The following is a 27,711-nucleotide window of genomic DNA, read 5'->3' as shown; positions in this document are numbered from 1 at the left end:
AAGTTTGTGTGAAGCCTTGTTACTTGCCAAAGTCAGAACAAGAACTTTGTACTTCCAAAAGACTTTTAAAAGTTTTAAGTATTTGGCTGATAATTTTCTTTTCCTCTACTTTCCTTGTTTAGATTTGCTATTGTATTAAAGCAGATTAATAAAATAAGCTGAGTAGTTTAAAAAAAAAAGTTTTAAGTATTTATGAACATCAAATGATACCCTAAAAAATTGATCATTTTAAAATATAAGGATTAAAGTGATAATCAAGTTTTTTTAAATAAGAAAGAGATACATTGGTTTCACATAACCAAAACTTAAGAATTTTTGACATTCTTCAAAAATTTTTATGCAGCAAAATATTTTATGCCTTCCCAATTCTCTCTCTCTTTCTCTCTCTCTGCCACTATTTATTTAATTTCTCTATATATGAGTAAACTTTACTTGAAAGTGAAGATAGTAAAAAAAAAATTGTCAAATAAATTTTAAATGGCTTCTTTACAAATTTCACCATTTGGTCAATTTTTCTACACGGAAATTAGATGTGTAAATATTTAGTATTGAAATTTCATTTTCGGTAGACACAGTGGTTTACAGAAAGCACATTCTGTCCTCTGACCTTTGGTCAAATTATTTGTTCCCAGAACATTTTTCTATGAAGATGATAAAACTTCTCTAAGAGATTTATACTAAGTTATTATAAGAATAACATCAAATGGGTACCATCCAAATTTCTGATTGTGACACAAACTAAGAGCAAAACATAGTAGACAAACCAGTTAACAGGAATTAGAAAATTTAGTATAGGTTTCTATATCATTTAATCAAGTCAATTATTTTAAATCTCAGAGTGGTTATCTATATAAATGTTACCCAAAAAAATCTACTTTGCCAATCCCAAACAATTTCAAAGACCAGATTAGTATCCCAGACTAGTTTCTTCATAAAAATTACCTGGAGACTTGTTAAAAAAATAGATTCCTAGACCCTCCAGGAAGAACTCAGTAGGTCTGGGGCTAAGAAATCTGTTTTTAATAAGTGTCATAAATCAGTGGTTCTCAAAACCTGGTTGTCAAACCAGTAATCACCATCACCTGGAACTTGACAGAAATGCAAATTACTAGCTCCACCCCAGACCTTGAGAATCGAGTCCAGGTGAGAAGTATTGACCTAGATAAATCTTATCAAGGAGACAAATTTAAGAAGCATTGTGTAAAACACAAAGTACTCTTCACATATAAGGTATGACCACACACGGAAAATCAACAAGGATAGGGAAGAGGAAGAAAAGGAGAAAAAAAAGGAATGAAACGAGAACGAATGGCCCTTAATGTACATCAAGTTAACAATATCACTACATGGGCAGAGGGGAGGAAATCCTAATTAACTTTGGAACATAGTATTTGACCATAACCTTTAGCCTTAACAAAGACAAAATAAGTCTAAACAAATATTATACTCTAGCTAACATGTTTGTTTTTCACGGTGCTATGGATTAGCAATTTCAAAACTACATGTATTCTAGGACTGAGCAAATGAGTACTATGTTGCAGGAAAGGGAAGCCAGGTTTCTCACTGCTGGAGAAAGGAGTTAAGAAAAGAAAAGAAAAAGAAAGAAAGGGAAGGCTAGAATGAATTCTGTTGCTTTGGACTAGAATGGGAGATATTAGTATGGACACATGCTTTTAACATATGTTTATATAGAGAGATATAAATTGTGTATATTAATATATACACGTCATGTATAAATTATGTGTGTACATATGTATATTATGTGTGTACATAAGTATAACTAGCTCTGTGCTGAGAGAGCCTAGAAACAATGCAACTCAAGTAACAATGAGCACCTAGCCCCGACATACTGCTTTGTAAATACTATTCTCCAATCAAAAGGAATCAAGTCTCCTTGGACAAATTGCTGATTCCAGCATTATAGCAGGCAAAATATAAAATCAACCTGAAACATTTTGTAGTGGTGGAAGAACACTATTCCTAAAATGTCGCAATTAACATTGAGTACTTTTGTTTACTTCACAAATTTTTTTCTAAAAATTTCAGTCACTCCTTTTTTACATCAATAATTTCTCTCCTCATTATATCCATGTTTTCCTTTATAGCATTGAGCATGTACAGCATACTAATAACTGTCTTTGCTTTCTATCACCTTTGTCATTTCTGGGTCTGTTTCTATTGATTGATTTTCCTTTTTCTCCTGATTATCGGTTACATTTTCCTGTTCCTTCATACAAATATTCATATGCAATTTTTTTTACTGGATGCCAGATTGTGAATATTACATTTTTGAGTGTTGTATTGTATTGCTTTGCTTTAAAGAATGGTAAAAAAAATTTTCTGGCAGTCTGTTAGTAACTTGGGCACCAGTTTGAAACTTTAAGCTTCTTTTAAGTTCTTTTTGGGGTAACAGAGTGTAGCCTTGACTCTAGGGCTAATTAGGTCCCACTTTTAAAGTACAGCTATTATGGGGTTTCTAAAAATGTCATTGATATTTAACAAGGTCTCACCAAACTGTTTGATGGAAACTTTAATTATTCCTGGCCCTGTGTGACTTCTGGGAATTGTTTAGCTTATAGCTCCTGGTAATTGTTATCTTCCTAGAAGTTTTTCTTACCCAACATCATGGGCAGAATGGTATTCTGTCAAAGAGTCAAGGGGACCCCCTATGTACTTCCTGGATTCATGAATTCAAGCCCTCTTACACTCTCTGAACTTCTATCGATGTTTCCTTGATTCAGCAATATTTCTGGGCTCTGCTTGAGTTCCGCAACCCTGTGCCATGTTCTGGAAATCGCCTCTCCAAGACGGCCTGAGTGATAGAGGACTCATTTTGTTTCTTTCTCTCAAGAATTGTAGTTCTGTTCTGTTTTTGTCCAATATCTGAAAATGGATGCTTCCTACATTTTATCAAGTTTCCTAATTGTTTATGATGGAAAAGCAATCCCAGATCCTATCATTCCCTCATGGCCAGAAGTCACTTTTGTTGACTTTGTATATTAATTTCTGAAGATATAACGTATTCGCACAGTCCAAAACTGTGTTTTCTTTAAAGGGAGTAGTGAAATGGGGGTAGTTATTTGATGAAAATGTGTGATCAGGTAAATCCATGTTTTAAGTGGGAGCTATTCCAGCACGTCTGTCATCTGAGAGAAAAACTTTAAGATGCAGGAAAGAGAAGGGATCACTGCAAGAACAAAGTTCTTGAATAGGCAACAGGGGATGGGACTCAAAACCCATGAGAAAGGGTTCACTTTAGACTGGAACACAGAGACTTCATCTACAATGAAAGAAGCAAAGGAAATTGCGTAGGCACTGGCATGAGTAGGCTGATAGATTTGGGGAGAAGAGCAATCATAAGAGAACCTCCCACTGCTCCTTTTTTCCTGGTGAAACTCAAAAACAAGGTCATCAGCGGGTCTGTCTGGCTCTCTCTAAGAGAAGCCAGCTGCAATGTTGTAACGTGCTCTATGGAGAAATTCATGTGACAAGCACCTGAAGGAGGCCTCCAGTTACAGGCAGGAAGGAACTCAGTCCAAAGACCTATGAGGACCTTGGAAGTCCAGGGAATGAGCTTGGAAACAGATCTTCCTGAAGTTGAACCTTCAAATAACTGCAATCCTAGCTGACGTCTTCATTGTAATCTTGTGAAAGACCTTGAGGCAGATGTTCCCCAGTTAAGCTGCACCGGGATCCCTGATCCATAGAAACTGAGAGATGATAAATGTTTGTTGTTTTAAGCCACTAAAATATTGTGTAATTTATTATATAGCAGATAACCAAGGCAGATGTAGGTACCTGGAAATGAGATATTGCCATAATAAATACCTTAAAATGTGACAGTGGCTTTGGAACCAGGCAATGGGCAGAGATTTAGAAAAGCATGATATAGAGAATGCCTAAATTGCCTTGAACAGACAGACTGCTGGTAGAAATTTTGAGGACATTGCAAGTGAGGGAACAAAAGAAATTGAGGAACATATTATTATTTTCGTGCAAAATTGCGGTTTAACAGGTTAAAAATAATTCCAAAAAATGCAATAACTTTTGCACCAACCTAATAGAAACTGGAGGAAAGGGGATCTTTCTTATGTAGTGGCAGAAAGCTAAATGCCTACTGAACTGGGTCACCTACTTCAAGAGATTTTTAAGCAAGTGTCAAAGGTGCCTCTTGGTTTCTTCTTGCTGCAAGAGGAGAGATATACATTGAGGAAAGGGCTGTGAAACAAAAGAAACCAGGACTTTAGAGGTACGTATGAAATACCCAGCCTCTCCAGATGGCAAAGGATGTTAAAATTAAGAAATGGCTTCTAAGCAAAGATCAAAGAGAAGGGCTTATTTCTAAGAAATCTGTGAGCTTTTGTCTACTGGAGTGAACCCGAGTAAGATTCACAGGAGGCCGTGTGGTCTTCTGAGAGAATTAGAATAGCAGAAACACAATAGCTTAGACTGAAAGAATACAAAATGAAACAAAGCCACTGGACTCCCCAAACTGTGTTGACTGGAAGCATACTGACAAAAATACTCAGCTGCAAAGTTGTTCACCTTTTCATGAAAAAGGAAGGGTGATGAAGAGGGCAGAACCACATGCCCCAATCGCAGACCCAAGAAACATGTAGAAATTACTTCTGAGGTTGAGGTAATAGAGGAAATAAGCCGAACAAAAGGAGTAGGAGAAGAGATGGTCAAAGTGTGGGATCCTTGAACTGAGATTATACAAAGAACATGCTTATCAGTAATGACAAGGTTTAGGGTATGTTCATGAGAATGGGTGAACCAAGTGGAGTGAAAAAAATAAGAATAAAAACAAAGCATTCAAGAAATTAAATATCATCCATGTGGATATTGCAATCACTAAAAACGCAGATAGGACTAATAGTGAAGAAACAAAGTTAACTAGGTGTTAGCAGTTACAAATGTCCAAACTCCCTGGATGGTCCTTGCTTGTTCATCCACACTGACTTCTCATCATTCCCCTCCTTCCCAACCCAACCACGCAATGTTTCAAGTCCTCAAGTGTCTATGTGTGACTACAGACTTTTGCAAATGCTCTTCACTCGATCTGGCTCATTCTTCTGTGCCCCTCATAATCTAGGCAGATATTTCTGGCATATGATCCCCAAGTCCCTGTGTTTATTATATCACAGTCTTTTCAAACTTCGTTGTTTTGCTCTTTGTCTTTACTGTCAGCTCCAGGGGAAGGGCTGAGTCTCAGTTGTTTCACAGTGTTTCCCACACTCAGCTCTGTGCCTGGTACACACAGTCTGTACCTTACGAAGGAAGAAGATTTCCTTCCTAGGTCTAAGATAAAATGTCGAAAGCTGTTCCAGAATAGCACGTTTCTATGCTATCTCTCCTTCAAATCCTCTGACAAACATTAATATCTGAGCTCAAACAATGCTTTCCCTTAAGGGACATATTTGTAGGACTTTAAATCCCTTATAAACATTAGGGTTTAGTTCCTTTTAAAAATGTAATTATTGACACTCGGAAGCATTTGAAAGATTTCTCTTGTGAATTCCCTAATGTCCAGAGAAGGTGATTTTGATGAAAAACTTTTGTGGAGTAACCACCATTATGGATTTTCTCTCCCATGGAGGTCTCATTTGTTATACTGACCAGCTCTTCCTCCTGATCTGGAGTCTTATTTAAATTACTTGGAGATACATTGCCCAAAGATGTGCACAAAAATGGAATTCAAGGCAGAACTAGCATGTAACAATTGGTAAAATATACATATTAACGAAATCATACAAAGGATAGAACAATTAATGTGGCAAAAAAAAAAGAGAATGTTTCTCAAATTGCATGCACTTATAACAGGTTTTCCTGTACTAATAATTTTAGAAACCTGAGTAAAAATAAAAGCAGGTCAAAAGAATCTGCAAAATTAATCCTATGATCAAGTTTAAAAATCTAGCTAATTTATCATAATTTTCTGGGTTCTACCATTTAGATGAATAGACCAGTGAGTACTCAGCTAACTAAAGGTCTCAGCTGTAGTAGCTAAGTTACTAGGCTATTTTGTAATGCTCTGATATATTTATATAGAATACCTTTTTCAGAAAGTGCAGGACTCAAGACATAACTACAGTCTATACACATTAAAACTTAAGTCTTCACACATAGCCACAGAGTTTTAAAACTGAGCACATTGCTCTAACCTGCTAATAATATTTGAAATTCTCTTGAATAGGCACCCAGAGAGTTTTTGATCACCATCCCAAGTATTTAGGTCATTGTAGGAATGTACTGCATTGCAAAAGAATTCATTTCTCTGAGCTAAAATCTATTTTGCTCAATAAAATCTATTTCTGCCCCAAACTTCAAATATTTCTTCATGAACAACAGTGCTTCTTTTCTTCTCTCAATATTCAGAAGCTGAGGTGAGCCTCACCTCACAATTTTTTCAGAATATATGCCCATTCATACCTACAATGTCCTCTACCTAATCAACAGAAAAAGAAAGGAAGAAACCTAATGGAAAAGAAAGTTGTATAAAAATTATATATATACACGTATATATACTATATACATATATATAGTATGTGTGTGTATATATATACTATATATATATAATATAGTATATATACATATATGTATGTGTGTGTGTATATATATATATGTATGTATATATCCTCCTAGAAATATACAGAGATATGAAAAGAAATGTAGGAATAAGAGAGGTTTAACAGTCCACTTCTGCATATGGAAACTCTTGCATTTAAATTAAAAAAAAAATTGAAATGTCCAAATTAATTTACTTGGTACTTACAGAACATATAAAAGATGGACCTTAAGGTCATAATTCTTGACAGAATTCTTAAATAATGACTCCATATAACAGATGAATAATTTCAAGTCCTCTTTCATCCAGCACTGTATGTTCCAGTTTGCGCCTGAATTAAAAATAAACTACATTAAATCAGAAAAACATTCTGAACAACTCAGTGAAAGAGAAGAGCTAAATTAAATTTACCAGTGTTCTGATACAACTTCCACTGCGCATTCTGAGAGAAAAAAACAGACTCTACCTAGTGGTATGTGTTTGCCCAAGTCATTCAGTTCCTTTGGCCTTCAGTTTTCTTTTTTGTAAAGTAAGAGAATTAAATTCAATTATTCCTTCTCAAACTTTTTTATCCTGAACCACTTAAGAAGGACAAATCCTCAAAACTCACATAGCTCGGTTAATGCTCACTTTCCCAGAGAAAAGAGAACATTAAATATCAAAGTACAAGCAAATTTGGAGCAGTATTTATGTGTCTACTTTAGCAATAGAAGCATGGTGATTCACATTTGAACTATGATGTATGTCTTAAATTCTTGTTATTGTAATATTACAGGCTCCAAACACAAATGATGAAAGTTTATTTCACTGCACACTGAAAAACTTACCTGATAACGAAATATAAACTACAAGTGATTTTTAATTTAGAAAGCCAAGAATAGCAACAACTCAAAATCATGACTAACTTCAGACGAGACTAAAACTATCTTAAGGCAACACTAACACATTTTCCCAAACCTAAAAGATTTCTAGCTTGGCAGCACTCTTGACCCCAATGAAATAAACCACCTACTTGGCAGAATACTAAGTAGAAATCCGCAGTAACCACCATTTAAACTAGTAATTTTAGTTACAAAAACGTAAACTCACTTAGAAGTAACTAGGTATTAGCCCTTATTTATACAGTATATAAAATTAAAACCTACAGCATCATGGCCATGCCTCTTAAGTGAAGAAAGTGTTGACACTTTTTGATCATTTCAAGGCTTATCCCAAGGACCCTGACTTCTTAAGTTCATTCTTGGTACATTTAATAATCACTGGAATGGCTAAGTTAATTTCCCTTACAAATTGAAAAAAGAAAAGTACTTCATTTAAAATTAAATTACATGACTAGACTCAATTGGAGACACTGGGAGCTAGTCTAACTTGTTTTAGAACTCTGATATTTATTGCATATTTATGCTTTATCCTTATTCCTAAACTGACTTCAACACACTGGAGTGTGGAGTGTTTCTTCCATCTAATCAGTGGTGTTCAAGCAGCGGGGATTTGGTGGCCCACCAGGAAATAGCTGGCAAAGTCTGGAGATACGTTTTGATTGTTACAACTGGGGAGAGAGTGGTATAGCCATCTATTGATAGTAGGTAAAAGCCAGAGATGCTGCTAAATCTCCTACAAGGCACAGAACAACTCCCCATAACCAAGAATTATCTGGTCTAACATGTCAGTAGTATTGAGGCTGAGAAATCCTGATTAACCCTACAAAGGAGTGCTATACTATGTGTGTCTTTATTCCCCTACTAAAGATTTCTTCAGCTTGCTGAGTCAATTGACTTGGCTCCATTAGCTCTTCCAGAAGGCTTGGAAATAATTTTGTTGTTTAGATTTCCAGATGCAGCATTATTAACTACACCAGCTAAATGCAAGATTTCAAATATATATTGGTTGCAGAGCGATTCTTTGCTTGAACTAATATTATTCACAAATGCTTTAAAATCGAACTAATTTAACAGTTTAATATTTTCAGTATTTTATCTATTTAACAAAATCAGGTGTGCTTTTTCTATTTTAAAGCAAAATTAGAAGTCTACACCAAATGTTTTTATAGATAAAAAGAGTTCCTTCATTACATTTTTATTTTAGTTTTATAGGGTATAAAATACTTCGGGGCTTATTAGTTTGGTCACATGATGAATCCTGATTTTGTTACTCATATAAAATGATGATATGTGTTAAGAATCCCATCCATAAGACATCTATTTCATACAGGTTCCAGAGAATGAAAAGATTTGGTTCAATACAGTTAAATAAAAGCTAAATCTTGGAACATTAAAATACTTACCTATTTGTTGAAAAACTACAGAGTTTACTGTTGAAACAAATTCCTTCCCTTCAATGTTGTCTGCATGTACAGAGCAGTTTTTATCTTCCTCACTCCAAAAGCAACAGTGGACAGTTGGTTTGGATGAGAAGTTAGAAAAGTAGGTACCACTTGAATTAAATTTAGCTTCAACAGCTGCCTCATATTGTCCATTCAAATCTGAAGTATTCTTTGAGATTCCAGAAGGCAAGACAACGTCCTGGGTTGTATTTGGTGGCATGCAAAACAACTTAAATCTCCAGGGAGTAATTGGATATGAGAAGTTAAACGCTGTTATCACATAAATAAATTCTGCTAGGACATTAAAAAGACACATAGGAAAATAATTAATCATTTTGACTAAAACATACATAGGAAGTATCTAAGATTAAACCATACCGTGCTCAGCAGTAATGATTTAACTTTTCAAGTGCTCAATCAGCGCCTACTACACAGCTCTATGCTTTGACTGTACAGGGTGTTATATTTAAGAGGGTGCATTTATTTATAGAGAAAAACATCACTCTCTAGCACCCCTTTTTGGAAATTTATGCTTAATTTTCTTCATTAATCTAACATTTATATTTTAATGAAAGGGAATTATAGTTAAATATTTCAATCTCCTTTCTTAAAAAGAATTCTAATGAACTCCAGCAGAAATAAGAAATATCTGGATGTGTAATTATATAAACAAATATTAAAGTGTTGTTTTAATATTTCTTAAAGAGAATAACACCAAAATATTAACAGTACTTTCACTGAGTGCTTTTAGAAAGATTTTGTTTTCAACATCAGGACAACTAAATGATCTCCTGACTCTGCCCATAATCTTCCAGATATAGGACATCACACAAGACATATCCTTAATGCATTCTCCAATAATTGATGCATATTGACAGACTTCTTACACAGACTTCCATTGTTGATTAAAGACAATTATCACTTTTTAGACATATAAAAACTAAGAACAATTATATAATTTTGTACAAAAAGAATCCTCAAAAGTGACACTTGTGTTTTAATAACTAATTCTTTGAAAATAAAATCACAATTCTCCATAATTCTTTCTTTTACAAATTATGCAAATAACCCAATAGCTGTGTTACCTCATATACAATGAGAATTCTGAGAATTTTATGTGGATTTATATGGGATAAATATTTTGAAGGATTAAGGTAAATGTAAAATTGTAAGAAAATAGAAATTTAAAAAAAAATCAACTCATGATCATTCTAATTACAAAAATAATATATGTAAAAATATTCAAACAATATGTAAGTAATGACTGTTCACAGTTTGGTTTCTAAATCTTTCTATAAATGTAAATATGTATCAGATGCAAAAATTAAGACAAAAATAATTAACATGACTGATACGATTTTGCCCACAGTGATAACAATTAGCCAGAAGTGAATTCTCATTGCAACTGTGTTCCTTTGTACTTCAATCTTCCTAACACATTTCTAAAATCAGAATATCTCAATGAAAAGAGACTAAGTTATTTCTTTTGTTTTACAAAACCGTGAATATGTAATGTTACTAATTAAAAACATTATATTTTCAGGCTGTACACGGAGGAAGGATTCAGTTGGCTGAACTGAAATTAGCCTAAATTCCTCAAAGAAGTATTTGAAATTTAAAATGTAATCATGAATGTCATAGAAACAGCAACTATTGAATCAGCTTAATTAAATGATGATTCTATTTTGTTTACATGCTTCCTTTGCAAATGATACTTCTTTCCCTCCAAATGAACCCTAAATAGCAAGGAGTCTAGTATTTGCATCTGAAAGCATATATTATCAGGGTAACAATATCCTGAGAACTCTTCTGATTCACAAAACTTGATCAAACCACAAACCTCTTGGAAAGCCAATGTGAAACATTTGAGAGTTGGAGCTTAATAAAAATTAGATAGATAATATAAGAGAGATAAGTATGCTATCACTTTTTGATCCCTTATGGCATAGTGTTTTGTTTTGTTTTGTTTTGTTTTGTTTTGTTTTGTTTTGTTGAAATTGGTTAACAGTGGAGTTCTGTTGGGTGTTTTCTGTAAATATATACATGTCTGGAAATGAGAATGAATAGTTTGTACAACAAGACTGGTAGAGAAGCTCATAAGAGCACCTTTAGATTGGAGTAGCCAAGGAGATGCTCAGAACTAGTTAAATACACAGGTAATGGTTGACAGATAAAATGGTTTTTGTTAAAGATAGCCTGACTTTAATTTCAAAAACTTGGAGAATAAAACTAGAACATGGTAAGAAACAAATAAGAATAGTACACTCCAAAGTCATCAGCAATGTATGATTAACTTCAAACAGATTTCTGCTATAGTTTAAGGCAGTTAAAAATAAGAAGACATTTAAAAAAAACATCTGTAAGCTTTCTCTTAAGGATATTCCTGCAATAGGAAGGAGAAAGACTAGTAATACACATATAATTTCTGAAAGCATTCTTCTGGTGGTATTCAAGATAGAAATTCCCAAGGTATACACCATCCCTTGATAATAGTCCCTTATAACATATTTGTTATTGTTTATCAGAGTTATAATGCAAAATAGCATTTCAAATGACATCTCCTTTCCATATGAGAATAAACCCATCATTTTGTGTCATAGTCATTTATTTTAAATATGATCACCAAGTCAATTGCTCCTTGACACAGAGAATTAAAGATTTGACTATTATCTTGTAACAGAGTGAAATATTCGGTCTCTCTAACTCCATCTTGTTCAAGCCTGGGTTGTTCCCATGACCTTCAGGCTAATAGCTCCTGCTTAGTCTTGCATATAGACATACCAATCATTAGAGGAATTCTGCTTGCAGCTTGAGTTTTACTAAGACAGCCCCTCCCATTTCTCCTTCCCTTGACATAAAAGAAGCCTGAACTCTGTACTTTCTTAAGGTGGATTTGAGGATTAGGTCTCCTGTCTTCTCTGTTGGCTCCTTCTCAATCAATAAAACTTTTCTTACTCCAACCTCTGAAGTTTTGAGTTTTGGACTTTCGAAGCATTGGGCACATGCACTTTGGACTAGTATCAATCTGATATATATATAGATCTATATATGATGTGTATAGATAGATAGATAGATAGATAGATAGATAGATAGATAGATAGATAGAGCTATATCTATATAGACATAGAGATAGATAGATAGATAGATAGATAGATAGATAGATAGATAGATAGATAGATAGATAAATAGATAGATAGATATACACTGAAGGTGCCAAAAAAGTGTATATAAGTGGACACTTTGGTCAACATTGCTCAAGCAGTAGTTCGCCATAATCAGAAGTGTCTGGACGCTGATGGTAACCACTTTGAGCATCTCTTGCAATTGCAGAAGTCAAACGTGACTTGTATTCATCTGTTGTTATCAGTATATATTGAGTATTACAATTTTAATAGTTTTTTCCTTTCTTAAAATGTGTACACAGTTTTTTGGCACCATATATATGTACATGTGTACATATATACATATATGTGTAACTTAATAGTGGTACATTTGCTAAATAAAATTAAAATATTCAAGGGTCATTGTATCTTGTTTCTAAGTATGTATAAGGGTGTTAATGTATATATATAAATTTTCTGTACTGTAAAAGAAAACAAAGTTAAAAGAAAATGATGGGCAAAAAGAAAATGATGGGCAAAAAGAAAAAATGTGCAAAACATAAGAAATTGTTAGGGCTATGATGGCTAATGTTATGAGGCAACTTATCAAGGCCCACAGGGTACTCAGACATTTGGTCAAATATTGTGCTGGGTATATCTGTGAGGATGCTTCTATATTAATTTAACATTTGAATCAGCAGACCAAGTAAAGCTGATTGCCTTCCCTAATGTGGGTGGGCCTCATCCCATCAATTGGAGAGCGGAAGAGAACAAAAAGTCTGAGTTACCGGGAACTCCTATTGTCTGACTAAAATCTGTCTTTTCCTTCCTTTAGACTCAAACTGAAACATCCATCCTTCTTGAGCCTCAAACCTGCCAGTGTTCAGGTTGGAACTTATACTATCAGCTCTCCTGGGTCTCCAGCTTGCCAACTACATATCTTGGGGACATCTCAGCCTCCATAAAGTTATGTGACAATTACTTATAATAAATTTAAAATTTCTTCATATATATATATATATGAAGAAATTTTAAATATATATATATATATATTTAAATATATATATATTTAAATATATATATATATATATATATATATATATATATCCTGTTTCTGTGGAAAACACTGACTAATACTGCAAAGCTAAATATCTATTACATTTTAGAAATTTCTAAAAATCAACTAAGACCAATAAAATCCAACAAGAAAAATGGTCAAAGTATATGAATTAGAAAATCATATAATAAATATAAATGGTCAACAAACAGGGTTCAACCTCACAAATAATCAAATAAATAAAACTGAAATGAGATTCCATATTTTGCTTATCTGACAGGTCAAAAATGTAAAAGAATGATCATATGTATCTTAAATGCGCATGCATCACAAAAGCAATGGAATAGCACCCATATACTTACGTTCAGACTGCAAATGGTACAAAGTTTTATGGAAAAGATTTCACAGTACCTATCAAATTCAAAAATGTGCATATATTCTACATAAGAATCTCTCTTTAGGAATTAATCTACAGAAATATTCTCCCAAATCTACAAAGATATATGTATGTGGATTTCAATGCAGCGTGATTTGTTACAGAAAAAGAAATATCTACCAATGGGAAACATCAAATAAATTAATAAATTAAGGTACATTCATACAGTTAACTGCAGTGTAATCATTAAACAGTAAATACTGAAAAAATTGTCATGATAAATTGAAAAGCTGAAGAGTGTGTGTGTGTGTGTGTCCGTGTGTGTGTTAGTGTTATAGTTCTGGAAGAATACACATCAGGTTGTTTCCAGGAGGTTGGAAATGGTTTTCATTTTCACTTTTTCAAAGGGTTAGAAGGATTTTCATTCTCACTTTTTCAAAGGGTTAGAAGGGATTTTCACACTTAAATTTTTGTTTAGTGAGCATGAGCATGAGAATTCCTAACTGGAGATGAGAAATTCTGTTAGCCAATAAAGTAAACAGCAACTCCAAGGGAAAAATTTCTACCTTATTTATAGACAGATAAAATGCAAATGACTTACCCCAGTGTAACAAAGCCACAAAAAATTTTTGACACGTCATCTTACTTCAGAGAAGTACACCTGAAAAACAGTAAATCTAAAAAACTAAAAACCCTGACATATATACAAGCTGTCCATAGAAAATATAAAAGAAAAAGGATTATAAATCAGTTCTTAAACTTGGATTATCTATAACACTCTGGATCAATATCAGAGAAGTATCTCAATTAAAGTATAATTATGTTATAAACTTATTCTCGTGCACATGTTGTCTTACATAGTTAAAATCAGCCATATATTCATATGACATAATCCAACAATTGTCTCTGTCCTTCGTATGATACTACAAAGCCAAATGGTTAGAACATAGGTAATGACTGCATATTTATTTACAATAAAAAGGAGGAAATTTCCCAATATGATTTTGGAAACCCACTGTTCATTTGCAGATTAGACAATATTCACTTTGGAGAGTTATCAGAGTAATTTAAGGAAAGTTCAATGGCTTAATATAGCCAAACGATAGAGTGATTTTAGAGACAAGCTTTCCCATGAATTCTATTCAATTCAAAACACATCATGAACAAGATTATTTGCACCAATATGTCATGAATTAGAATGCTACTGTTATGTTAATATATTGGGCTTAGGTTTATAATGAAACACTAAAGGCTTTTTATAGTCCAAGCTTTTTTATTATCTCAAATTGGGGATTAGGTTCACTACATGCAAGTTCACCTGAGGCTAAAAAAAAAAAAAAAAAAAAAAAGACCCTGAATTAGGTGTCAGGAGTCCGGGGTGCCAATCTAGACTTTTTTAGTAACCACTGTATGACTTGGGACATCAACATTCTAGACCTCAGGTTCCTCATGTACAAGTCAGACTGATGGATGATCTCTACCATCCCTTTCGGAACTGCCCATAACTCTGGGTGATTTTATTTGAAAATAGAAGTCACATCTTTACGACAAAGAATGTTATAAAATATTAAGTACAAAATATGTCTCAAAAGTCATATCTGAGAATTGATACCACGTGATCAGCAAACAGAAAAACATGTTTGTTTATTTCACAACTTAATAACTCTTGGGAAGAAAATGGATGTGTATAAACATTGTATAGTCTGTTAAATTTGTTTCTGAGACTATCAGTTTTTCAGCAGAATTTGGGTTCTTTAATACTGACATCGCAATGTTTCTTTAGGATTTCTAAAACTTGGTTCAGTTTGGAATCCTCATTATCTAATCATATGAAATGTGTACAAATTTCTCCTAGCTTTTTATGCTACCTGTTTCTGATACAAAATTTTCTCATGAAATAAACCCAAGGACAAGTTTCATAATCAAGATGTGTCATAGATACAACATATTCATAGACTAAGTGTTTCAAATGAACTGACTAGCGACTAATCATTTAATCCAACAATTGATTTGACTCACCTGTAACTCAACTGATTATCCGCTTAGCTAAATGACAAAATAGATCAGCTGTTTTTCCTTACATAAGACAATCATTCTTTTATTTAATGTTCCATGAAAAACACAAACTATTTTTATGGTTTGAAATCTTGCAGTCAGGTTTTGTTCTGTATAACAAAAAATCTACCACAAGTATGAAAAGGGCATAGATGCAACCTTGAGGAGAAGGTGAAAGGTGGTACTTTCCATAGCTTCAAAGAGAGAAATGTTTATGTGCACCCTGACTTGTACCAGAAAAGAATATAAGAAGGTTTACAAAAACAGAAATAATACAGAAGAAACATGACAGAAAATTTTAAACTGTGAGGGAAAAAAATCATGCAAAGTGGAAAGTAATGGTAAGGTGACCAAAATGGTCTAATACACAAAATGCCATTAATTTGAATTCACTTCCTAAGGATGAGCTATTAATTTGCTTTAAGCTTTCTCATGGTGAAATTATCCAATTATAAATTCAGAGTACTTAAAACCAACTCCTTAAGGGAAATGTACAAATAATCCTAACACTAAAAACAGAAAGAAATGTTGCCTTACTAACTCTATAAGATAACAGGTACCGTTCTCATGAACATCCTAAGAGTAGTCGAGTTTCATGGGAATTTCAAAATTCAATAACTTCTCAACCCCTGCTTTGCCAATACCCCATTCTAAGCCACTATTACCTCTTCCCTGGAAGATCAGAAGAGCCTCCTAACCTCATCTCCCTACTGCGACCCTAATTCAGTCTATTCCCAATGCAACAGCGAGCGTGATCTTGATAACACACAGTGTTATCTGGATAACACACAGACAAGTGATCTTGTTTCACATTCCCAAAACACAGCAGTACTCCCGTTTTCACCTGGACTAAAAGTCCAAGTCCTTGCAGAACTACAAGGTCCTGGATCTCTGTTCCAGGCCTCTCTGACCTCATCAACCACTACTCTCCCTTTTGCTCAAGTCACATTCTCAGAGGAGCTTTCCCTATCCAGCCTGTCTAAAATTTCAACACCTGCCCAACCCCAACATGTCATATCTGCTGTTCTGCTTAATTTTTTTCTGCTTATTACTGTACACTAACGTGAATATGATTTGTTAATTTTCTTGCTTATTGTCTGATTCTCTCCACTGCAATGTAAACTACACCAGACCCAGGGATTTTTTGACTATTTCCTTTTCATCATTATATCCTTCACACATAGTAGCCTGCCTGTCACATAATAGATACTCCATATATATTAACTGAATGAATGAGTGAATGGCAGATATGACTCTTTCTTAAAATATTCTTCAAAATAGGCTGGTGGCATCACACCAAGACAAAACTGAATAAAAGAAATCTTTAAAAGAGGCTTTCTAATATCATCCATATACAGCTCTTTGGGACTCTGGCTTAACACCAGACAGAATTTCAAAATCGTGATTTTTAACCATTTTTGGATATGGACCTTGTTGAGAATTTGGGGAGAGCAATGTACCAACTGCCAGGAAGAGGCACATACACCCCAAGTTAGGGCTATTATTTCAGGGGATTGACAAACTCTCTGAAATTTATCCAAAACTCCCAGATTAAGAATTCCTGATGTAGCTAAACAAATGGAGTGCTCATTCCTCAGGCAACCCTACACAGGTAGAGCTCCCTGAGTTGAGCCATTGATGCACACCACGCCTTGAGGAGTTTGAGATAATACTGCGTAACATTCCCCTCGAATGTAGTCACTCTATGCTGACAGTTAAAAGAAGTAATGTGTCTTATTTGAAATAGGACATAATGAAGACATCTTTATGAAATATACAAAGACTCATCCACAGTCTGAGCTAAATGATGCATCCATGATACCTGGATGTGCAGGCAATAATTTCCTTTGCATAACACACCAAACACAGTATCACTAACTCTTCATATCACATTCAACATATCATTAACTCTTTCATTATTCCTATAAACTTTAAACAAAAGGAAAATCAAAATCTATATTCTACAGAATTATACTGTGGGTTTTCAGAAGAAAACCAGGCTGTTTAATTTCTGTCAGAGAGAATTCTTTGTGCTATTTTTATGTATCAAATTCTACTTAAATATAAAACAGAATAGTCTCAATCAGTGTTTGAATGAGTGATTAGGCAAGAAGGAAATTATTTACAACTTGCTCCAATGATCACAAAAGGTCTCTAGGTTTGTAGAAAGGTTTGTAAGAAAAGCGATTCTGACAGTTCTGTTGCCTTGACGAATAAACTCAATAAGCTCCATCTGCCACTAATTTTTGCTTTTCCTTTCTGCTGGAGAAATAGCCATCTGCCTTTCACTTACATAGCAACATTTAAGCATTTTGTTTAAATATAAATGAAAAACACTATTTCTTCAAGTGTGAAAAATTTAACAAAATAAATATAGCCTGGTCTATCTCTAGTAACCATGTTATTTTAAGTATGTTTACTTTTATTTCTTCACTTAGGATAGAAATTGGTCTTGTTATTCCCATCAAGTACTTGTTAAAGACCTAAATTATTTTTGAACTTAAAAATATGTATATTTTTCCCACCGTCCTGTCATAAGCATTTGTCACTTTGAAAACATAATTTCAAGTACTTTAATTCCTGATATGACTCTAATTGTGTGACCTTGTCACAAATTAACTGCTTAAAAATGCAGAGGGATAAACTATGATTCATAAACTTAGGTGCCATAAAGCAAGAAAGTTGAATCAGAATAGGCATCTTACCTACAAAGTAATTTAAAACTAGGTACATAAATCAATTCATTTAAATATTAACTGAGTATTTAGTAAAATGTAAGTTACCACACAGGGTGCTAGAAATACATAAATTAATAATTTACTTAGTCATAATTTACTTTAAGAAGTAACATTATTTTATGACTTTTACATTGCAACGTAATATGAAGAAAGTGCCATGGCTCTTCATATTCAACATGGCAAACTGAATGAATGAATGGATCTTCTCTTCCTTCGGAGATGCACTGAGAATTAGAGTAAAGTAAATCATATCGATCCATTAGAACAGAGAGAATGAGAGGGAACCAGCAGCAAAAGAGAGATTTAAACAAATTTCTGAAAGATGAAGCAAACACTAATGAAATAGAATGAAGGAAGTAACTACTTAGAATATTTGGGGAAGGAACTGTCATCAATGAGAAAACAAATTTACTGGGCAAACCTTTGGAGATGTTCTGAATGGTAAAGCGCAGAAAGGCAATGCGCGGTGCAGCTGAAAGGAGAGGTCGTTTTGCTCTCTGTATGTAATATCTGACTTACAGACAATTCACAGCAGCCAAACCTAGCTCCCTGGAACAGGCAGGCAAGTGGTTTACAAACAACTGAAAATAACTCTAGCTAGTTTAAGTACAAAGGAATTTACTAAAGATTTGGGGGTACTACCTCAGCAAGGACTAGAGAACTTGACTAATAAAGCACAGAGCTGAAAACAACACCCGGAATTCCATGTAGATTGGTCTAGAAAAGACAGCCCTGCCCACCCAAGACACTGCATGTTATGACTGAAACCTCAACGCCTACTACCCTTGAGTTCCTTTGAGCTCATCTGCTCTTTCGTATCCCACATTTCTGATCTAAAACCTGGCATGAATGCCTCTAATTCGTAAAGCCTGGTTCACAGTCCACATGCAAGCAGCCAGGAAACTTGAAAAGACACTGATTTATAAAGTGGTGAATTCCCCAAACATAAGCAAAATATTCAAAGATGTCAAATAGCCAAAGATAATAAAAAATTGTCCTATATACTCTTATATGTTAAGGAGTAAAATGTAGACAGTTATTGGAGGAGAATTGGGGCTTTAAGTATACACGTAGCACCAACATGGTAAAGACCTTACACTTTCAGACATTTAGGAGGATAGACCTTCAGCATAAATGGCAGCTCCTGACTAAGTGCCTGAAATGACGCTTCAGGCAAACCCTGCCGATATGCACTGAATTCACATTCTTCCTATTTCTTCACTAATAGCCTGACTGAATGGAGACATTAACTAAAACTTGAAGAAAGTCTTCAATATAATGGAAAATTTTATGAGAAAAAAGAAAACCTACCACAAGGAACATAAAGATAAATCAGAGAAGAAAAAACATCTTTAACAAATGTTAGTAGTATCTTCAGAGACATTTCAGAAGACTTTGAATTCATGAATTCAAAGATTGTTCTAACAAAGGAATAATCAGAGGAAGAAAGAGCTTTGGAAAATTAAATGCATAGTTATAAAAAAATTTTCAATGGAAAGTTTACAAAGCACATTTGCATAATTAATTCCTCCCAAAGGCCGTGGTGGGGTGGGCAGGGTTGGTGGCCAACTGAGAAAAGATGCTTTAAAAAAAAAGGTCAAGCGATCCATATCCAACCAATAGTACTTCCAGAAAAAGAGAATAAAGAAAAAATGATCAGTGAAGTAATATGAGAAAATTTCCCAGAGCTAATAAGAGACATAAGTCTTCAAAGTGGAAAAAATAAAAGTCTACCAATTTCCAAGGAGGAGGACTAGGGAAAAATCTAATTCATTTCCAAACAGATCATTAAGAAATTGCAGAAGTGCAAAAAAGAAGAGAAGATAGAAAAATTCTCCCAAGGGGGAAAAAAAATCACTAAAGAAATGAGAAACAATGGAAATAAGAGTGTCATACCAAAACACTGAATGCTAGAGGACAATCCAGTAATTCCTGACGGAAAATTATCTACAGTTTAAAATTCTATTAGCCAGTCAAGCAAGTATCAGAGCAAAACAAATATATCTTCAATACCACAGTGACAGGAAATTTATATCTTATGAATCTCTTTCTCAGAACTACATTAACATGAAATTCCAGCAAAATGAGTAAACCAAGAAAAAGGAAAACATGGATTCAGGAAAGCATGATGGCAGCCCAGTTCATTGCTCTGCAGACTTGAGAATGACCAGTCCAGATAGCAGCTGGAATACAGAGGTTCCCAAAAAGGAATAGCTAGGAGGAAGGTGGGAATGGAGTCAACATGATACATAATATGATTCTGAAGCTGTAGAAAATAAAACAAAACCCAGAATAGCACAAAGGAGAAAAGGAAGTTATAGTTCAAAATCGAAGCCACTAGTCCAAATATGAATATGAATTCAGTGGTCTTCAAAAAGAATGAAATAGATTCCAAAAAATAAAGAGAACGAGTTAAAAAAAATGGAAAATTAAAGATATAAAGAAGAAGGCCCACATATTTTCTCCCAGTAAGAAGAAATAAAATTAATTGAAAAAAGCTGTACAAAAAGTCCTGATCTAAATATGAACAAAAATAAAATATGGAATAATTCTGAGCAAATGCTGGAACTAAAGAATCCAGTTGAAAGAAAATCCATTATTTAACAACAACAACAAAAAAAATGACTTATTTGCAACACACCCCAATTTACTGATTTTTTAAATTTTGGGCTCAACCAATAGACAAAATGAAAGATTTAATTAATTAAAATACTAAACATAAAATGTTATCAACATTCTCCACTGTATAGTTGTCAAAATTGGGGTAGTATAATTATATAAGGAGAAATAGTGAGAAGTCAAAAGGTAAAATATACCAACCTTATAAAGTAAGGGGCCAAGAGAAACTGTAGTGAATAGAATAAGAAATAGTGGTGGGCATTACAAAGGTAACCAATAAAAGAGCTTAGAAAATTAATATAATTATATGTGGAAGAGGGAAAAAAGAAGGCTAAATCAGTAAGCTAATTTCTCTTCTACCACAGTATCTGTTTACAGTTGTTAAATAAAGAAGAGAAGAAGAGAGAAAGCAATCGGTGTAAGCGTATGATTTAGCCCTGGACGGATAGCCACAGGTCTAAGAACCAACACCAGAAATGGTTCGTTAGTTGTTCCCACGGTCGGGACTGACATAGTGAAGGTAGTAGTTCAGGGGACTACAGTTTTCTTTTATGACAGTAGGTTTTTATAACCATATGCATTGATTATATTCATGCAAAATTATTATTCTGTCCTTTTAATTCAAGTGCTATGCACTTTCAGAAAAACATAGCTACGTACTAACAAAATCCTAGAGAACAAAATGTTCATAGAAGTGAAATTTTAGTTGAACTCCAAAGAAATACAAAGGAAGAGAATAGTGTTTTATTTCTTCTATTTTAAGGTTCACGATATTTTAACACCTCTGACATCAAGATCTTTGTTAAAATCGATGTTATCTGACAATTACCAGTGGCCTGGTAGCAGCTGCGATCTAGTAGTCATTGATTGCATACATACAAACTGGGGCACTTTCCTCATGACAGACTAAAATTTTAACCCATCAATATTTTGGTCAACAAACTATTTAAAGAACATTTGATGAAGGAATATGAGCCCTGAGTGTTGTCTAGAAACCTTATGTTGATATCTTACGGTAAGATCAATAAACAGCCAGCTTTAATAAAATGTGCAAAATCGGCCAACCTAGAAGATCTCAAGAACAATAGTGTTACGTCACAATATTCTTGATAACCATAGTATGATGTTGTTTGGGAAAATATTGACATCAACAGCATTGAGTTGAAGAATGATTCAAGAAAAACCAGATTCTGAATACGGAAAAGAATTTCTTAACCAATTTCTTTGATTTATACTTTCCTTATGAGGGGGATATGCATTCAACAAAAGCTTTATTAAAATAATTCTTAAAAGCCTCTCTTAGTAGGTACAAAACGAAAATTCTAAAGGGTGAGAAAGCATTGTAAAATAGTTAAATAGGCAGAGCTTTTTCTTTCTCATTAGTACAAAAATGGTGGCTTATCTTAAAAATCCACGATGTCTAGATGAAAAGAATCACAACTACCTAGAAAGAGTGGTAACTAGTAGAAATCAGAGTTACTTCTAGTTTGGGGGAATCATAACACATCCCATCGAGGAGTGAAAATTTAACTGCCCCTTTGAAAAATGAGGAAGCTATGAAACATATTGTAAGTATTACAAGAGAGTTTCCCACAGAACTTATGGTCAGTGAAAACAAAGATCAACCAAAGGATATCAATAAAGATGAAAGGAACTCCTGTGAGAGAACTGATTTGCAAACTTAGAATCAAAATACCAAGAAGCCACTTGCCCAGATGACTGCTTTTTATAGAAAGAACAATTTACGTCCTGTTTGTTCTGTACAAAAACCTTTTCTCCCCCAAATCAAACCTGTGACTAGCAGTGTTATTGCCAGACACCCAGGTCACCCAGCTACCTCCTAGGTAGGTCTAATATGATAAGTACGTCATAACTCTAAGAGATAACATCTTAGTAACATAACAGCAACTACAGTTATTGGGTGCTTATTATGTACGTGCCAGTATGTTTTCTGTTTATCTGTGTGTGTTTATAACTTATTTTCTCTTTCCATGTGTTTAGAATTTATTTTCTCTGTTTACTATATGTGTGTGGGTTTATCTGTGTTTATAACTTATTTTCTTTTTCATCTCTTAAACATTGGCCAGTATGGTTCAGAAATGTTGTTGGTGCATACAGAAAACTAATTGTTTGATTATCTCATGTTTATAGTTTCTCAATTTTCATAGGTTTAATCACCCAAATAACAGCTTCTAGTTAAAGTGAAATGGGAAAATATAATTCTGACAAAAACTAAGTTGTTCTACGCCTTCACAAGACAGATATTTAGTAAAAGCTGTTCTTCAACATGAGTCCACATTTTTAAAGCCTATTATAATACCATTATAGAAGCTCCTGAGAATCTATTTGGCTCAAACTTTTAGCTATTATCTAGTACAAACAGATAAAATACTTATATGCACCCACAAACTTTATAGAAATTATTGGCACAAAAGTAGAGCCTTTCTCTCTTTCTCATTCACTGTTATACAAACATATATATACATGTTTGTACATCTATATCATTTCTGGATTTTTCCCCACAAATTGTCAAAGACTTTAAAACTAATATTACTACCGTAATGCCCCTTAAGAGTCTCCAGTGAGGTCATTTTCAGGGGCTAGTCCGTAGTGCTCTAGTTGGATTTAAAGAGATCCATAGGGTACCACAAAATTTTTCTTAAATAGTTCTCAAATGCATGACTCTCTCCTTCCAAATCATTTACAGTGCACCAGGCAATGGCTCCCCGCAGCTGTATTCTCTCCTCAGCAAGTCTCCATGCATTGCAAAGCACAACCACAACTGGGACCCAGCTGAGTAGATTAGCAAATCATTTCAATGGCCACTAACTGAAAGTGGACTGTATTTACATTTGGGAGATTTTATTTGGTACCATAAAATTGTGTAAGAGGGAAGAATCTAGCCTACTAAGTTTACGAAAGAATAAGTGACTTGCTGGCTTTCATTTGGTGAGAATCAATATTCCCCAAAATTTCAGAGAGCCTACTTGAAACATATTAAGTGTTGACAATTCTGAAAAAGATTTTAAAATTCCAAGTTCATGGCACTTAAGTTTGACAACGATTTTTTCTATATATCCAGCATTTCTCTGTATGATATTTTTATGAATGTTTACTAAAATTCACTTGAAAATATTATAATGACATTAATCACATCTTTAAGCTTGGCACGTCAGCAATGTAGATTCAAGGGTTCAATGTGGATACAAGAATAGAGATATATGGTTTTCATGTTGAAGCCACCAGGAAGTATGAAGATAATCATAACTCAGAACTACTGAAAAAGGTTGATAGATACACACACACACACATATAAATAATATCCCCCCAATAAAGCCCTACAAAAGCAGAAATATAACTCAAGAAAGTCATTCCAAATTGATAAAAGCTTCCGGGAATATATAATAGTTTTAAATGTGTGTGTGTGTGTATATACATATATATGTATATATATACACAACATAACCTCAAAATAACATATGCATATTAAAATGTAGCTTCAAAATATATAAAGTGAAAATTCAGAGTACTAAGAAAAAGACAGAAATCCACATATATGGTGGAAGATTTTAACCCACTCTCCAAAAGAATGATAGAATAAGCAAATACAAAATACATGAGGATATATGAGACTGGAAAATTAACAAATGACATTAGAACAACATTAACCAATTTGACATACATTAAACTCTGCTCCCCAAAAATGCAGATTACACATTATTTTCAAGCACCAATGGTACATTTACAAAAACTGACCATACACAAAGACATAAAGCATGTTACAAACAAACCCAAAGGACTAAAACTGGACAGACCACATTCTCTGACCATAGAGATTTTAAGGCAGAAATAAATAGCAAAAATATAGTTGTACAAATGCTATATATTAAAACATTAAGAAAAATACTTTTGAGCAAACCACTGGGCAAAAAAAGTGTAATGAAAATCAAAATATATGTTTAACAGATGATAGTGTATAAAGCATCTCAAAACTTATTTCATGCAGACAAAAGGGTACTTAGAGGGAAATTCAGAGTCATAAACAACATTTCAAAACAAAGAAAGACTGAAAATTAATGAGCTATCATTCATTTTAGGGAGTTAGAACAGCAAAAAGGGAATATCAAAAAAAAGTAAAATGGAGGAAATAATAAAGATAAGAGTTGAAATTGGTGAAATAAAAAGCAAACATGCAAAAATAAGAATCAACAAACATAAAACTGGTGTTTTAAAAGACGAGTAAAAGTAATAAAATTTTGTGATGAGACTGAAGAAATGAGGTACAAATAACCAATGTTAGCAATGAAAGGGGGACATAAACACAGAATTAATTAGACAAACTTTATGCCAGTTAACTTTGAAATTTTAGATGAAACGGACAAACTCTTAGAATATATAATTTACCAAAGCTAACACAAAAGGAGAAAGAAAAAAAATGGGGAAGGAAGGAAGGAAGGAAAAAAGGAAGGAAGGAAAGAAGGAAAAAAGGAAGGAAGGAAGGAAGGAAGGAAGGAAGGAAGGAAGGAAGGAAGGAAGGAAGGAAGGAAGGAAGCTGAATGTTCCTATATTCAGTTAAAAGTTCAATCCATGGTAGAAACTCTGGTTTCACCAAAGATTTTTACAGTGGAAAAAATAATTTTAAATCAGCAAAAACTCTTTCAGAGACTAAAAAGAGGTCAACACTGATAACTCAAATTTATAGTTAACATAACCTTAATACCAAATCACAAGAACAATTTGAAAAAGAAAGATTATAGCCAATCTTATACATGAATACAGACTTTTTAAAATCCTTGGCAATATATTAGCAAATGGAATTCTGCAATGCATAAAAAGCTCATATAGCAAGAGTACGGTAGTGGAACAGGGGACTACTATGATTTAGTATTTTAAAAATTGGTATAATTTACCCCATTAATAAATTGGAGGAGGAAAAGCATCTGATTATATCAGCAACTATAAAAAAGCATTTGATAACAGTCAGCATCTATTCATGACCAAAAACAACAAAAAAACAAAAACAAAACTATTTGCAAGCTAGAAATAGAAGGAATTTGTTCAGTCTGAAAAAGGCTACCTACCAAAATCCAAAGCAAACACCATTCTCAATGGTGAAATGATTCCCTCTGTCAGTACTTCAAATTAACATTATACTTGAGATCCTAGTCAGTGCAGTAAGAGAAGGGGTGGGGAAGTTTAAAGATTATGAAGGAAGAAACAAAACTGTCATTATTCATAAGTAACAGGAAAAGAAGAAAATCCGAAAGTACCTACATGTAAATTGTTTGACTTAATTATAAAATTTAGCAAGGTTGCTGGCGAAAAATATAAAACCAAGAATTTTAAATACTTCCCAACTCATTCTGAGGCCAGTATTTCTGATACCAAAACCAGACAAAAACTTCACAGTAAAAAAACTACAGACCAACATCCCTTATGAATATAGATGCAAATATACTAGCAAACCAAATCCAACTATGTATAAAAAGTATTATCCAACCTACCTGACCACTGCACTATACACCTGAAGCTGAAGCTGAATAATATTGTTTTTCAACTATAATTTAATATATATATAGTCATGGGTTATGGAGTACAGCATAAGGAATATAGTCAATGGAATTGTAATGGATATATATGATATCAGAGGGGGAAAAGATTGGGGATGGGGGTTATCACTTTGTGAGGGGTGAAAGGTCTAATTATTACATTGTTTTGTACACCTGAAACGAATTAATTAATTAATTAATTCTAAAAAAAAAAAGTAATGCACTATGACGACCAAATATGATTTATCTCAGGAATGACAGTTTGCTATAAAATATGAAAATCAATCAATGTATGAATTAATGAATCATAATAATAAAATAAAAGACATGATTATATCAATAGAAAAAGCTTTTGACAAACTCCAACACCACTTAATGATAAAAACATTCAACAAACTGAAATAAAAGAGAACTTCCTCAACCTTATAACAGCTACATATGAATGACCCACAACCGAGGTAATATGTAAAGGTGAAAGACTAGATATTTCCCTGCTGAGATCAGGAATAAGACAAAGATACTCACTTTCACTTCTTATTCAGTATTGAACTGGAGATTCTATCTAGGGCAATTAGGCAAGAAAAAGAAATAAAAGTTATCCAGATTGGAAAGAAAGAAGTAAAACTATCTCTGTTCTCAGGTGATATGATCTTGTATATAGAAAATACTAAGAAGTAACGAAAAACATATTACAATTAATAAGTAAGTTCAGCATGGTTGCAGAATACAAGATAATATATGAAAATCATTGTATTTCTATACACTAGCAATGAACAAAATAAAATTTTAAAAGTAATTTCATTTTCAATAGCATCAGAAAAAATAAAATACTTAGTAACAAATTCAAGAAAAGAAGTTCAATATTTGTATATTGAATACTATAAAACATCACTGAAAGAAATTAAAGAATATCTATATTAATGGAAAAACATCCCATGTTCATGGATTAAAAGGCTTGATTTTATTAATATGATACTACTGTGTTTCCCCGAAAATAAGACCTAGCCGGACAATTATCTCTAATGTGTCTTTTGGAGCAAAAATTAATATCAAACCCGGTCTTATTTTACTACTATATAAGACCGGGTCTTATGTAATATAATATAATATAGTATAATATAATATAGTATAATTATAGTTTGGGTACTCCCCAAACTGATCTCAGATTCAGTGCAATCCCCTCAAAATCCTAGCTACATTTTGTGCAGAACTTGACAAGCTGATTCTGAAATTCATAAGGATATGGAGGAAACAGCCAAAACAATATTGAAAAAGAACAAAGTTAGGGGATTCACACTTCTGATTTCAAAACGTGCTTCAAAGCT

The 27,711-nt window shown here is 33.5% G+C and overlaps 1 protein-coding gene across 11 annotated transcripts in view; it reads right to left on the bottom strand.

The window, feature by feature from the left end:
- LEPR (leptin receptor) overlaps nt 1-27,711 on the bottom strand; it is a 76,844-nt gene that overhangs the window by 43,171 nt on the left and 5,962 nt on the right. For 3 of the 11 annotated variants that reach the window (XM_033115555.1, XM_033115552.1, XM_033115557.1), the window contains exons 2-4: nt 14,027-14,086; nt 8,853-9,182; nt 6,776-6,899 (exon numbers count right to left, since the gene is read on the bottom strand). In XM_033115555.1, coding sequence (XP_032971446.1) covers nt 6,776-6,899; nt 8,853-9,182; nt 14,027-14,066 — 494 coding nt within the window. In that variant the 5' untranslated portion in view covers nt 14,067-14,086. Of the gene's footprint in view, nt 1-6,775; nt 6,900-8,852; nt 9,186-14,026; nt 14,103-26,911; nt 26,949-27,711 lie in introns of all 11 variants that reach the window. The other 8 variants (XM_033115551.1, XM_033115547.1, XM_033115556.1 and 5 more) reach the window with 6 other exon arrangements.

Source organism: Rhinolophus ferrumequinum, chromosome 9 (assembly GCF_004115265.2).
Source record: "Rhinolophus ferrumequinum isolate MPI-CBG mRhiFer1 chromosome 9, mRhiFer1_v1.p, whole genome shotgun sequence".
Classification (NCBI taxonomy): domain Eukaryota; kingdom Metazoa; phylum Chordata; class Mammalia; order Chiroptera; family Rhinolophidae; genus Rhinolophus; species Rhinolophus ferrumequinum.
The sequence above is the reverse complement of the archived record's forward strand: the minus strand, read 5'-3'. Positions and strand labels throughout refer to the sequence as shown.